At 40.1% G+C, this 16354-nt stretch overlaps 1 protein-coding gene across 1 annotated transcript in view; it reads right to left on the bottom strand.

The window, feature by feature from the left end:
- Positions 1–1429: 1429 nt before the first annotated feature.
- LOC149077091 (uncharacterized) overlaps positions 1430–16354 on the bottom strand; it is a 54112-nt gene continuing 39187 nt past the window's right edge. The window contains exons 2-3 of the mRNA XM_089242342.1: positions 13377–15654; positions 1430–1671 (exon numbers count right to left, since the gene is read on the bottom strand). Coding sequence (XP_089098468.1) covers positions 1430–1671; positions 13377–15654 — 2520 coding nt within the window. The remainder of the gene's footprint in view (positions 1672–13376; positions 15655–16354) is intronic.

Here is a 16354-nt window from a genome sequence, read left to right as displayed (position 1 = left end):
GTAACATCAAAGTGATATCTCAAAAACTACAGCCAATAACCCCTTTTCATATAGTGATATTTCATTTGGTGATATTCGTGTTCAACAGCTGAAAATCATGATTCAGAATGATGCAGTTCCGTGTCCGGACACAATTTCATTGTTGTTCAATATGACCAGAAAATTGCCAATCGTGTAGGTAGTTCAGTATGCTATGCATTTCTGACAAATTCAATGAAATGTAGTTATTCGTTTAGGCAACATGCAAGCTTTTTCGTTGGATTTCGATGAGATATAAAAAGGGTTCACGGATATACTCACAACCTATAAAGAAGAAAATCAAATTTTCATAAATTTGCGCAAAAAATACATGCACTCTTATATGCAAAACAAAAGTGATCAAGGTAATACTTTTTTACAGTTGATCAATAAATCGGAGGATTGGCCAAAAATGAGTTAACCTGGCAGATTAACTGGGTGAAATATTAAGGGTTTACGGCACGTGGAAGTTGGATAGAATACTTATTTTTTGAATGAAACGAGTTTAAGAATGCCTGAAAACTGATTTCGGATCAAAATCCAAGAAATCATTTCTAGTTTGTATCCAGTTTTCTGAACTTTGTATGCTTACAGCTCACAACACCCAGCTGGCGACTCATTCGAATTCATTTCACTTGTTGATCGCAAAATAGAAATTGGTCACAATATATTGGGACACGACTGAGCAAAACTAAACAGTATTTCCGTTAATACAAGGGAACGACCGACCCAAAGATGCAAAAAGGAATCACGGCTGTACGCGTTTCGAAACTATATGAAGTTCCTTCATCAGTAGCAAACAGTGAAAATACTCCTTATAGTGAGAGTTACTCGCTGTTGTAGACAAAAGAGTCGAATTCAAAATGAACCGGCAACAAAAGCAAAGGAGAAGGAAAGAGAAAGAAAAATGGCGGAGCCAAAATCACAAAACGAAAACGTGATAGCAATAGGAATCGAGAGACACCCTGCAGGATCTGTCACACTCGGTGGTAGAAGCACATTGTCCCTACGGACTCGGGACGGGATCTAACCATTTATTGAGCTTGAGAACGATGTATTACATACATGGGCAGGTGCCGTTGCACACATCGCCAGTAAACAAGTATAAAATTTATGATCGAAAAATGGTGATTCATGTAAATAAATCACAATTATAAATCACAGGTTATAAATCACGAAATCGTCATAATAATCGTCATAAGCGAGAATAGTTCTTGATAAAATTTGATCTGCTTCTCTTCAGAGATTTTCATTGAATCAGTAACTATCACATCAATGAAAGCTGTCAATCTGCTGCAGGGTTGATCTAATCGCTCCACCGTGTGGTTTGATTTGGTCCAAAGACATTCGTCAGCAATTGCTGCCTGTATCCAGCTTCTCGATAAGCCCGCGTGGATCATACTATTCTTGACTAATCTGGCTCCTCTTCCTCTTCTCTAAACAGATGTATGGGATCGCTGTATGGGTGTAGTTGACGTCTTATTCTAGTAGATCTCCTAACAGGCATAGGTGACTCTCTATCTGATTCTGGTTCCGGGGCTGCAGCTCTGATACCTTCAAGGTGCTGCTCTAGAAAGTGGACCAGTCTACTTTTCGAATCTTCCCGCTTCAGGATGCACTCAAGCCAAGGTATTCGCAGATGTTCAGCTGGCTCTGAGGTAGAAGACCGTTGTCTTGGGGCATAAAGTTACGTAATGAGAAGGCGTGCCTAAGGTCGAACATGCACCTTTATTACTGGGGATTGATTTGAACCTATGAAGGTTAACCGGAAACAGACCATGGCCCGTTACGAACATTATCATCTCACGTGACCATTTATGATTCCGAGGCATTACATGTCGCTGGATGATGCAGGTTGATCGACCGGGCTCTGTGGTGTCATCCCACCTCTGTTGCCATTTATTCATTAGATCCTTCCATTGGATTGCTTTGGCGTGTGATGTGGGAAGCAGCAGATCACCTTTAATGATTCCACCTTCGGTAGCTTTTTTCGCCGTGTTATCCGCCAATTCATTGTCTCATTGACCTATATGTGCTTTTACCCAAGACAGGCTTATTTTGGTATGATTGCAGAGAAGCTTTCTTATTGTCCTAGCTATTTCATGACTGAGGATTAGAGACTGCCTGTATGCTGGAACGACTATCAAAGCATTTTGATGTAAAGAAGCATCTAAGACTGCGTTGTAGATTGCAAAAAGCTCAGCCTGAAACACTGAGTTATCATCCTTTATCTTGACCGACCATCGGGCTATTACTTGTTTGCCTTTAGTCTTAACATATGCAGCTCCATTCCCTTTCTCCGACTTTGATCCATCCGTGTGGTATGTAACTGTGGATAACTAAAGCAGCTCATCTTCGTTTACTCGTACGTCATAACGTATTTGGCAATTCCGCTGCCGAAAACAAGAACGTGATAGTGATGCTGATGGAAAAAAGTTATAGTTGAGGGGTGATGAGAACCAAAATAATAGACATCGCTTGTGAAACACATTGTTTAGAAACCACGTAAATCAAAGCAAACATTAGAAAAGTCATCGTCGAGGCCAAGAAACCATTATTGCCCGACAGTTTTTCGCACATTTCGAACATTTATCAGTTCTGATGAACTTCTAAAGTAGTCTATTCTTCAAGTCGTTTCCTGTTTGGTATATAAGCTAAATTTGGCGGAGATCGGTCAAAATTTTGGATTTGTATGCAGAATACACACATACACAAATGTACAGAAACTAAATTATATAATATATATATATATATATATATATATACTAGTAGTCGATAAAGTGGTTTTCGTAGTGAAATGTTTCAAAATATAGTTATATACGTATAGAAATTAAGAATAGCGTTAATCAGAGCATCGGAACATTAAAAACCGAAACGGAAGTAACTATATCTGTGTAAGTTAAAAATGTTGTTTTCAAAGAAATTGAATTTTCTGGATGCTATGCCGAAACTGATATTTGGAAAAAAAAGTGATTTGTCTCCTCCGGGAATCGAACGATATGCAAGGGCACCCGGGTTCGATTCCCGGAGTAGACAAATCACTTTCCTTTCCAAATATCAGTTTCGGCATAACATCCAGAAAATTCAATTTCTCAGTATATTTCAGGCCGAAAAAATACCATCTGTTGTTTTCAAAAGGTCTAACAATTTTCATTTCATTTGATTCATTCACGGGTTTGGTTTCATTTGATCATTCACGTACAGGCTTTTGGCAACAAATTTGGATGATCTGTATGTGAAGTATCGGCGATGAAACTGGTTTCCTTGTTCGCATGTTATAGAAGGGGGGCGGAGAGTGATGAAAAAAAAAAGGAAAAAGAAACAGGGAGAGCTGCAATATTTCTTCCATTTTACCTTGGACAGATATCTAGTCCCTGATCGCTAAGGGGTTAAACTTTCTTTTCATCACCTCGGTCTCCTCGTGACATTATTCAATACTTTCTTTCACAGGCCGTATTTTTTCCTAAATTTCTTTTTTCATTTTTAAAATGTTGCTAATTTTCGTGTTATTTCTTGATACATTCAACATTGGTTGTTATTGATACGATTAGTGATGGCCAGATATTATATAAGTAGATGAGATGAACAACGCAAAACCACTTACCAACTTTTTTGTAAGAAGTAATCGAATTATGAAATTTCAGAGTTCTCTATGTCAAAAGTGTGCAAAACCGAACATGCCAATAGCTAAGACAGGTGAATTGCGAGTTAAAAACTAATTATAATGTAAGATTATAGAAAGCCTTCACTTTTTTTTATAGATTAATGGAGAAAGAAATACTTGGATTACACTCTAAAACTTTTATAATAGTTGTTTTATAAAACTGGAGAAATGAAACGAATAAGCGTATCCGTTGCATTCGAGCAAATGCATCCAATAGGCTTATTGGTTGCCTTTCTCAAGTTTTCTAAAAGATTAAACTTTTATAGTGTAATCTCGGTGTAACGTAAAAAAATTTTAAAAATGGAAAATCTCTTATTACGAGTTGCCCATGAGAATCGTTTTTATGATTTCGGAATTTAAAGTCAGAGCTAGAAACACAATAAGCTCTATATTTGAATTTTAATTTATTGGCCTTTGTATGAATCTGTTCTTTTTGTCGAATTTGACAATGTCTTTTCCTATTAAACCGATGTATTCCTAAAAATAATACTTACTCCCTTTTATAAAGAAATCCATTTGAAAAGAAAGTTGAATGTTGAATTCCATGACACGTATTTTTGCATTATTTAAATTTGAAATTTGTTTAATATCCGTTAAAATAGCAACAGCCAACTGCAGAAATGCACAATAATGATGCAAAAATACAAATACAAGGAAAACATATACAGCAGATACAAGCGTACTTCAATTGCTGACCCACGGACAGGCACCGGTCCGTAGGATTTTCCCACATGTCCGAAAAACATTTTTTTAATACATTCTGATTAGTGTAACTGACTCCGAATTGATATAAATTTTTTGATTTTTTTTTTTCAAGGTAGGTTTCAGTTAGGGTTTCGATCAATTACGTTACTTTCTACAAACATAGACAATTCGTCACGTTGTAGTTGTGAGGAGTGGGTGGGTGGGTAGAGTCGGGGGAAGTCTAGGTAGACCCTATGGGTGAGCATGCGACGCCCATGTTTCCCAGTATAACTCCGGCTGAAATAAGGCGAGGTTGTGTTGCTCTCGTTTATGACATTTTGATCATGGATCGTACTCGTTCAAAGTGGAAATGTCCGTTACTTCGTGATTCAAGTGACGTTATATGCAATATATTACCAACCTACGAAGTGTTATGAAGCTCTATGAGTGGAACCGTGATAATGAAACTAATAAAGAGCCCACGTATAAAGAACTAGACGACATTGGCGGGGCAAAAATTGAAGAAATATGGTCAAGCTTCCATTCCTTTTGTCCACCATAAACGAGTGAAAGCGGTGTTGAAGACGTATTATGTATGAAATACAAAAATATTTGAAATCACACCCTAAAATACCGAAGAAGCAATTAGAAGAGTTTCGCCGTAAATTATTGTTTGACATTTATTTCATCCTGCAAGTGTAAGAACATCGAAGAGCGCATTTGTGCCCCTAAATACAAAATATATACCTGTCAGAGACATAAGCTTCCTAATCGACCAACGAGTGACCTAAAGGCCTAAGGACTTAGCAAACAAATCGCCGGGGGCGCGGTAGCCCAGGTCGATAAGATACTCGAATAAAACATGTTTATAGGTATTCGCGAGTTCGATACCCGGTTCTTCCTAGTCAGAAAACTTTCCGACAGGGGTACAACAAAAACGGCGACATGACCGCAGAAAAAGATTGCTACCGCAGGGAGTCCTCCATCGAGGGGATAGCGCACCAACCTCTCGATAGGAGTAAAAAGATAATCCTGTCGTTCGGAATCGGCAATAAATTGTAGGTCCCGGTCTAATTAGCTCTCGTGTGCAGAAAAATGACCACGGTGCGACAAAAATGATCAAAATGATCAACAAATCGCCAGGCAAAATGTCACATACCCGATGGCTAAACTCGTGCTAATCGAATTCTACGTTTGTATGTTTCGATGGAATCTGCTTCTGAAAATTTAATAATTCTAGCAACGCATGTCATCAAGTTTTACGCTCCAACTTGGTTAGTTATGAAAACTCACCCTTCTCCTGTAAAGATAGAACATATCACCTGTTCAAGCTCATTGTTGCAACTTGGTATTTGCCCGCAGAACTGAAAGGCAAAATATGTTCCGTAATTCTCAAAGAAACACTTACTTCGCACACCCTGAAAATTCATTGAAATTCAATGCTGACCGACTCTGAACCGCACGCACATCCGTGAACACATCCCGTCGCATTCAGAAAAAAAGACTCCGACTCTTTCAACCTCCTATTGTAAAATTTGATGTATCACTTTACATCGATCTCATTGACTGGCAGAAGCAGAATATATCTGATCCACTGTCATACTATTTTTTACCCTGGCAGTGTGACCCATCGGTTAGTAAGTCTCGAAACGCTGTGCCGAAATTCAACAGTAAGAAGGATTTTTGTGATATTTGAAATAGGATGATAATTATATATATTGATGATGCTTATATATAATTATATAATTATATATAAGCAAGCGATGTAAAGCAATAAGCAAAGCACCATAATATACGCAAAAAGCACTTGAATTACAATAAGCAATACATCACGCAATGCGCTGCAAAGCGTAATGCACCAGAATCAGCAATGCACCATTATTTGCAATGCACTATAATAAGCAATACAGCACAATACGCAATGCACCACCATCGGCGATTCAGTGCAATAAGCAATGCGCCACCGTAGGCAATACAGTACAATAGTTAGTGCTCTACCATATTAAAAGCACCGCAATAAGCAATACATCACTATATTCAGCGCACCACATTAAGCAATACAGCACAATACGCAATACACCACAATAACAAATACACCGCTACTATAGGCAATACAGCACAATAAGCAATGCACCTCAATATGCAGTGCACCACAATACGCCATAAGCACTGCAAAGTTTTTGTAAACTTTTTCTTGTAATAAATGAATGTTACTCACGCGATTTGTATTTGTTTTATAGACACACATTAAAAAAAAATTTAAAAATTTTGACAACTCTGACAAAGGTTAACAAATCATCAAAAAAAAAGTTATTTTTTTTTCAAAATATGTATTCTTTAAAGTCAATCCGGAATATTGTGATAACCCATTCTTAAAAAAATTTATATGTGAGCTAAGGGCATCATTTTTGGCATCCTTTTCATGCTGTGCCGGATATAAACATCACGAGTGCTCCGAACACACAGGGTCCGGGTACCGAGGGCGGGGCATTGGACAGATGTCTTCATTGGGAGATTGACAGGTTTCATTTTGAGTCGAGGATGAATACTTGCTTCTCATTGCGCATTGCGCGGCATTGCTAATTGTGGCACTGCAAAAATAATGGTGCATTACTGATTGCGGTGCATTGCGTACTATAGTGCTTTGCTTATTGCGATGCATCACGTAATGTGTCGTATTGCGAATTGTGGTGTATTGGGTACTATGTTGCATTGCTTATTGTGGTGCACATTATTACTGATTACACACATTATACTGATTGTGATGCTTTACTTGTTGTAGTGCACTGAGTGCTGTATTGCTTATCGTATTGCAGTTCACTGAGTGCTGTATTGCTTATCGTATTGCAGTTCACTGAGTGCTGTATTGCTTATCGTATTGCAGTGCACTGAGTGCTGTATTGCTTATCGTATTGCAGTGCACTGAGTGCTGTATTGCTTATCGTATTGCAGTGCACTGAATGCCGTATTGCTTATCGTATTGCAGTGCACTGAGTGCTGTATTGCTTATCGTATTGCAGTGCTTATGACTTATTATGGCTCACTCCGTATTATGGTGCTTTTTGATTATTGCGATGCATCGCGTATTGTGCAGTATTGCCGTGCATGAAGTATTTATTGTGCGCATTGTTACGCATTACGTATTTTAGTGAATCAAGTGCCATATTGCTTATTCTAATGCAGTGCTTATGGCGTATTGTGGTTCATTGCGTATTGTGGTGCACTGCATATTGTGGTGCATTGCTTATTGTGCTGTATTGCTTATTGCGATACATCGCGCATTACGTTTAATGCTGTATTGCAACGCAATACAACATTGGTAGAGTTTGAGTTAGATCACTCAATTCAAAAGCTGTTATTGAAAAGGATTTGTAATAATTGTGAGTTGGAAAACATACTGTACATGAAAATGTTTATTTTCTTTATTTGTAAAAGAAAGACATTTAAAATATAATGGGAGAAAATATAATTTAAATAGCATTGAATGCATAGATTTATTTATGTGTTTTTATTAAGATAGAGTCATGACCCCCCCCCCCCCCCCACATCCTGGAGCTAGGACCCCTTGGCAGAGATCTTTCGTAGGGCGCCTCTGTAATGAATTTATAGTGTAAAAAAAAATCAAAAATAATAAGATTTGTCCCGGGCTGAAGCCCTGCAAGCCCCATCCTTGTGGGGGGCCACAGATAGATATGACAATGCAATAACATCATAAGAAAGCATACTGTTTGCTCGTGAAGTTTTAAGGTGTAATTTTTAATGGGTTTTTCAAGGGTTTTTTCTAACCCTTATAATATAAATAGCATTGAATACACAGATTTATTTTTGTGTTTCTTTTAAGATAGAGTATGACGATGCAATAACATCATTAGAAAGTATACTGTTTGCGAGTAAATGCAGTTTTAAGGTGTAGTTTTTGTTGGGTTTTTTCATGGGTTTTTCAAGGGTTTTTTCGGGTTGGGCAAAATCAGACCAACCCTGACTGCAGCTCGTCTGGCACTACCTATCACGGGCAAGAACTTTGTTCCCCACCTAATATTACACCGTGTCTATATATATATAGTCTATGTGGTTTTTATTTCTAACTTTCAGAAGGTCTGCGAATTATTATTTTTCCCATTCATTTATTCTTCCGCTTCTCCGCAAATTATTTGGGCCCAATGATCCATAATATTTTCATGGCTGATTATTCTATGGTACCAAAACGAATCCTGGTTTATACGCTGACGATGTTATATCAGTTGAAACGGACAGGAAGCCCTAACTAACCTCCAGGAACTGATAACAAGATGTAATGCACACAACAATGAAAGTTAGATGAATGTGAACAAATGTGTGATGGTATGACTCACAAACCGAGATATGCCATCAACCACGAAAATCATCATTGAAAGACAAGATATCGGGCCATTGACTCAAACTGGGCGTCACCTTGGATGAAAGACTCAAATTCAGGATCCATACCAAAAGCAAAATCAAAAAAGCTCAGACTCCCTTGGAGAATATATTGAGATTCTGCTATGTCCGAAGTCCAAACTCAGTTTGAGGGACAAAGCTTTGCTGTACGCGAATTTTTTCGCTTTGATTTGGGATTTCGCATCTAAGAGAGCAACATGTACAAACTACAACGATTCCAGAATCGCGTCCTCCGGCGCTTCACTGGAGCACTAAAATTTTTCCGTCTCGCCGATCTGCACAAAAAAGATTTAAAGGTGCCGTCTATTGTATTCTGACATCAAAAAACTACTTCGAAAAACAAAAAAGATCATGTCACCACCACTTGAGAGAGAACTATATTTTTACATGGTTTTTCTCTGAAATTTTTCACTTTTTCTTCTCGTTACATAAAGCTAATCCAATACAGCTTCTATATACACACACACGTATCACACATTGGCGATTAAAAAACATGAATTTTTTTTTTGGCTCCTACCTGGCCGTCTTACATCAGCACATGGAGCTTTGGCCAGGGATCTCTGGCGAGCTTCAAACGGTGAATCGTGACTAAGGTAATTCAATATCCAATTACTTCAATTTTTATAAATTTTGCGACTATTTACGAGTTTATGGGGCATCCTGTGTTTAGATGTTCCAAATAAGTGTAAAATTGGCAAATGTCCAAATTTTATTATAGAACTTTATTTTATCAAAACTTCATTCATATCCATATCAAATTTTGGTTGGCATTGTTGAAATTTTTGTACAGTTTTAATATATTTTTTAACTTAATCGCTTTGATCTTTACATATGCATTTGAGTTTGAACAAAAAGATATTAAAAAAAAAAATACTCACTAACTGCAATGACGAAATTTAAGGAACTTTGAATTCTAGATTTTTTTTTTTTAATTTTGTGCGTACTTACTAGTTACAACTACTTTTAACCGTACATGCACCTCGTACACATTCCTCTGCGAAATATCTAATGATTCGGTATACGCTGGATTCGGTACAGAACAGAACAGACCGAGCACAACCAGACCCTGCCGCATACGTGATGTAAAATCGTTGTTCTGGAGTGCGTGGTCGTGCCGGAGAAAATTCTGAGTTACAAGGAGACAAAAAAATAATAATCGGTGTCCCCCTGTGATGGGATCTGAAGGACCCCTAGTCATGTATGTGCATTCATATGGAATTGTAAAAAACAAATTCGAGGTCAGACGTATAAAAGAAGCGAATTAAATTATACCATGTAGTAGTACCCGGTACTCTGGGTATCCTTAAAAAAAATTTAGGGTACCTAGGGGGACTCTTTGACAATATCAACCTTCTTGCAAATACGAGATTCAAAGTAACATGTACTACTTATAACAAACTAACTGCAGTTTTACGTTTTTCATTGTATTTGAGACATCAAATTTTTCTCATGGTAATAGAGAACGACGATTATACTAGAGCTGGCAATATTAGCGTGGAATGATATACGAGCACAACCAGTAACACGTGATTTCAGATTTTAAACGGACATCAGAGCTGCCGGCCGAACGTTAACAAACTTCAAATCAAAATTTCATTTAAAAATAGCCGAATATTAGAACGTCGATCGAGTATTAAAATTTTTGCTGTCATCTACTGAGCATAATCCGAACCAAAATTGCAATTATTTGTGTCCATACAGGAGTTTTACTCCAATGGAACGAATAATGAAAATGGTGTCGTGACCGCATCTGAAAGTGACTGTTGCACAGGGGTTCGAAATACATTATTCAACTAGACTTTTTGCCAGGAAATTTTTGTTTGGCCGTAAAACAGGGGTGACCGCATCAGAGGGTTGCCGTTAAGAGGGGTTTTACTGTATATGAAATATCATTGTTGGTTATTTCCGCATAAATTAAAAAAAATTCTAGATACACCCATACTTTAGGAACGTTTTGATATGGCTCTGAAATGAGAAGCGGGGTGTGTCAGGTCCTATGCTGTCTTCCGAAACAACCCAGCAGTTCATTTTTTGCCTGTTCGTAATATGCGCGAGTTGCAGGACTGATTGCTGTCTGTAGAGAAAACTTTTTGTTTTATAAAAATAAATAAAATAGTTCTAATTTTCTCTCAAATGAAAAAAAAATTCGGGACTGAATCCTTAATTTTTTTTTATTCGGATGGAAATCAAAAACCGAATTTAATTCATGATTAAGTACTCACTTGAAAAAACTGAAACAAGTAAAATTGTATTAAACAAAGCACATGATAACAACATAAATCACTTGAACAACATATACAATAAAGTGAGATCTCAAATAACAAATACATAATTAATAGACACTAGTTTAAAGTATCCTACAGGTGAAACCAGTCATCAGAAAATTGTGCAATTTTGTAGAAGACTTCATGAAGTGTGACGGGAATTTGTTTCGGGGGGAAAAATTAGTTGCGCGTGTCCTCACCAGAGGTCGTTTTATTAAGAAATGACGCATTTAGGCAAACGTTTACAATTTTCACAGTTGTTAAACACTTTTGCAATTGTTACTGCAACAAAACATGTTCCACGTGATGGCCATCATTTTCAGATACCATGCGAAATCGCAAGATGGCATGTTTCACAACTGACCGAAGTGTGTGCGGGGAAATGTTCAGCACGGTGGCGTCAAATGCTGCCTTTACGGTCAGGTAAACTTCTTGGATTGTCACGACGTTTCAAATGCCCCCAAAGCCAAAAATCGCATGGATTAAGGAAGGTCCGGGGATCGGGGAGGCCATAGATTAGGGAAGTGCCGGCTGATGGCACGTTCTTCTGTAAAATGTGTTTTGAGAACATTCTTAACTCGCGCTGCAATGTGTGGAGGTCTTGCATAAAAATTGTATCTGCAAGGCAGTGACGTGCTTGCAGAGCCGGAACAATTTCGTTCTGTAACAACAATGCATATCGCTTCCCGGTGATCGAACATGTCACTGGGCCTGTAGAACGTAACTCCTCGTAGAAGTAGGGGCCGAGAATAAATGATACAGTAAATCGATACCATACCGTCATCTTTGGTGAATGGAGCGGAACCTGCGCTCGGGTAGTTCAATACACTCAGTCTAATTCGCTTTTGATCACAGTTGAAGGTCTTTAAAATGTCTTCGGGACACTTGATTAGATTTAGGATTAATCCTGGTCCTCGCCTTCAAACAGGGCCACCAGCACATTGTCAGGGTGAAGACGCGGCGATCTCCTTAACAGAGGCGCTGGTACTGGAGTTACAGGAGTTGGAGGAGACGGATCCCTTATCTTCCCAGGATGTTCCTCAAGGAATTTCACCATTTTTGTTATCTTTTCTCTTGATTCCTCCCGACGTAGTATGCCAAGCATCCATGGTCTGTGTAGATGGACAGCCGGCGAACGGAAGTGATAGGGGGGGGGGAAGGCCCATGACCGGTGACAAATAAGGAGCTCGCGTGACCAGCTCCTGCTCCTAGTATCTACTTTCTTTATAATTTTGTGAGTTGATCTTCCTGATGCCTCCGGCATATCCCAATCCAGTTGCCACTTTGCTATCATGTCCCGCCAGAGGAGAGACTTGGCGTACGAAGCTGGATATAAGAATTCGTCGCAAAAGTTTCCGGTATCGGTCGCTTCTTTAGCCGCCGCATCCGCTAGCTCGTTTCCCCACTGGCCGTTGTGGGCTTTTACCCAGGAGATGCGTATCGAAGGGTGAGATACAAGTATACTCCTAATCCTTCTGGCCATTGCGTTTTCAGAGAGCGGGTTTAGAATGGCCTGGATACTCGAACGGCTACCCGATCTTATTACAGTCTGTGCCCTTTTTGTAGCTGCATCCAGAGCTGCTGGAGAAACTGGATAAACCGCGAGACACCCAGGCTCTGTCGCAAGAAGCAACGTAAGCACTTCGCCCCCCCCGGAGGGGGGGAAACAGGGCATCTCCGGTAAAACCAAAATTTTTTGATACGTCAAAGATTACATATAGTGCAAAGAAATAAAAAATTATGTAAATCGAAGAATCAAATTAATCAAGTTAAAGTAAAGTGCAACGGGAACGGATAATAAATAATCATGGAAAGTTGTATAAAAATCGTATCGCAAAAGGCGCAATCAGAAATTTGATTGATCAAGGATTGTATCAAATGACAAGAAGGGCAGAGCACCTCATTGCACTCCGGCTGTTCAATACAGTCAGTCTAATTTCTCCGCGACGTCATTAATTAGGTTTGGGATTCATCCTGCTCCTCGCTCGCAAACAGTGCCACCAGCGCACTGTCAGGGTGAAGACGCGGCGATCTCCTTAACGGCGCTGGTACCGGAGTTGCAGGAGCTGGAGGAGACGGATCCCTTATCTTCTCGGGATGTTCCTCAAGGAATTTCACCATTTTTCTTATCTTTTCCTTTGATTCCTCTCGACGTAGTATGCCAAGCATCCATGATCTGTGTAGATGGGCAGTCCGCGAACGGAAGTGATAGGGTGTCGTTTCTGGACAGCATGTGGCGTAGTGCAGGGGCGTGCCAGGCTCAAGACAAGAGCATTTATCGCTGGCAATCACTTTAAAGCGATGTAAGGTTGCCGGGAAAGGGCCATGACCGGTGACAAATAAGATGAGCTCTCGTGACCAGCTCCTGCTCCTAGTATCTACTTTCTTCATAACTTCATGAGTTGATCTTCCTGACGCCTCCGGCATATCCCAATGCAATTGCCAATTTGCTATCATGTCTCTCCAGAGGAGTGATTTTGCGTGAGAAGCTGGATATAAGAGTTCGTCGTAAAAGACTCCGGTATTGGTCGCTTCTTTGGCCGCCGCATCCGCAAGCTCGTTTCCCCACTGGCCGTTGTGGGCTTTTACCCAGGAGATGCGCATTGATGGGTGAGATACAAGTATACTCCCTATCTTTCTCGCCATTGTGTTTTCAGAGAGCGGGTTTAGAATGGCCTGGATACTCGAACGGCTATCGGATCTTATTACAGTCTGCTTCCTGTTTGTAGCTGCATCCAGAGCTGCTGTAAATATAGCGAGCATCTCAGCTTGATATACTGAATTGTTTTCTTTTAGTTTAGCAGCCCATTTATGCACGATCTCCGTTCCCACGGTTTTTATACAGGCAGCTCCTGTACCTGACTCCAGTTTAGAGCCATCCGTGTAATATACGACGGATTTCTCCTCAGGTGTATCATCCTCCGAAGATTCTATTAATACTTGATTGGCCTGCAGAGATTCTGCAGGATGCGAGGTCCAGCCTATAGTTTTTTGCTCGAAGGCGTCCGGGACTAATGTTTCCTCTAACAATGGACATGGCTTGTGAAGCTTTAGAAGACGTGTGACTCTTGCCAGGAATTCTATCTTGAGGGATAATGGTGGGAGCTCCAAGATCACCTGAAGAGCATTCGTAGGTGTAGTTCTATACGCACCAGAGATATATAGAAGGAAGGGTCTTTGTATAGAATAGAGCCGTCTGAACACTTGGACCTTGGGAGAATGCCATATTGAAGCTCCATAAGCTATCATAGGCTCAACCACTGTCAAGTAGAGGGATCTCCTCAGAGCCCGTGGCAGTCCCCACTGTGGTCCAGCCATCAGACGCATCTTCTGAAGAACACGTGACGCCTTTCTCTTCTGTTCTTTGATGTGATCTTCCCAGCTAAGTTGCTTATCGATAAACACGCCTAAATAGCATAGCACGTCCGTTTTCTTGATGGTTTTCCCTTGGAACCAGATGGTGGGAGGCCTTTTCTTTGATATCCACAAGAATTTTGTCTTAGCCATAGAGAGAGTGAGCTTATGCATGTGCAGCCAATTTGACACTGTTCTAAGGGCTTCTTCTGCTAGATCACCTGATCCCTTGACAGTAGGGGCAGATGCAATTATCAAAAGGTCATCAGCATAAGCCTGAACTTTGACGTTTGAGGGCCAATTAATTTTCAACAATTCATCCAGAACAAGATTCCATAACAAGGGGCCGGAACATGAGCCCTGAGGTGCACCCTTTTGAAGCTCTTTCACAGCTTTTCCCGCATCCGTGACCAACACCGCTCGGCGGTGGTTCAGAAGGTCCGATAACATTACCTTGAGCTGTTGTGGTATGGGCGCTATTGCTAGACGGTGGCGTATAGACGAGTATCTGAGGTTATCGAACGCCCCTTCTATATCCAGGGATATGATGGCTACGTCATTACCTCGATTTCTTTGCGTTTTAACCTCTTCCATCATGTCTGCAAGCGCCATTTCTGCTGAATGACCTTGTCGGAATCCATACTGGTTGGCATGCCAGAATCCTTGCCTCTCCGTGTAAAACATGACTCGTTGTACCAAAATTTTTTCCAGTACCTTCCCGAAGCCAGAGAGTAAAGAGATAGGGCGGTAAGCTTTTGGGTCTCCTGGACGTCTTCCTTTCTTCACTAAAAGGAGTAACTTACCTTCTTTGAAATGATTTGGAAAACATCCCAGTTGCAGGCACTTATTGTATAGGGAATGTAAAAGATCTGGAAATGCTTTATTTATCGCCTTGACCATCCTGTTGTTCACCCGGTCTAGACCCTGGGCTTTCCGCATATTAAGCTGGCCAACGATTCTTTTTATCTCTTGCTTAGATATTGCTCTCATATTCAAATCCGGGTCGAAGTACATACTAGAGCTCATACAAGGAGGACCATAATCATTGGAGTCAACATCGGGGTAAATGTCATTAAGGTGTCTTTCCCCCGCCTGCAAAATTGTTTCGTCACCAAATTGGCTCATAGTCAGCTGCGGTTTCGTTTTGCGGGACATAGAAGCACGATATACGGTACCAAATTCAGAGGCCGTTTTTTCACATAGTGCACGCCAGGCAGATAATTTTGTTTTACAAATCTCTTTACGGTACTGAGCCTGATATTTATTAAATACGATGCGCAGGCGAATTTTGTCCCCCTGATCTTTTGCTCGTATATATCGTCTTTTCAGAGCCCTAAGCTTCTTGCGTGACTCTTCCAGTTCAGTTGTCCACCATGTGCTTTTGGATTTAACTGGCATCTGCGATCCGTTGCTCCCAGGGACTAACGACCTATTACCTGCCTCTTCTATTATTTGATGCACAGTGTTTGTAATATGCTGAAGTTGATCATACGTTCGGCACTCACGAATCTGCCTTATCAGGACTGGTGTCGTACTTCTGAGGACAAATTCCCATCATTTCATGAAGTCCCCCAGAAAATTTCATACTTTTCCTGATGACTGGTTCCTCATGTAGGCTAATTTAATATAGGGCCTTTTAATCATGGACGCACTAAACTTCTAATGACCTTGGTTGTAATGACACCTAGGCTGTAACGTCAACAATTGGCGGTCCGGACTGATTCCCACAGCGTAGTGCTGATGAACATTACTTTATAACGTCAATGAAAAGAAACCTCCTCGGATATAACGACAAGTTTTTCGTCACTTTTGTGGCCGTTTCACTTTTGTGTTGACGCTTTCTGAAGAAATTCCTAAAATGGGATCAGGGAATTTTCGCCTGTTGTTTTATTTATATCTAACTTACCGCTGTTAAAACGGTTTACTGCATGTTTGACGTTCCGACTTCGTGATT

The sequence above is a fragment of the Pholcus phalangioides genome, unplaced genomic scaffold (assembly GCF_987345545.1).
Source record: "Pholcus phalangioides strain wild (caught in Gottingen) unplaced genomic scaffold, Ppha-v1.0 ptg000015l_1, whole genome shotgun sequence".
In the NCBI taxonomy this organism is placed as follows: Eukaryota; Metazoa; Arthropoda; class Arachnida; order Araneae; family Pholcidae; genus Pholcus; species Pholcus phalangioides.
The sequence above is the reverse complement of the archived record's forward strand: the minus strand, read 5'-3'. Positions and strand labels throughout refer to the sequence as shown.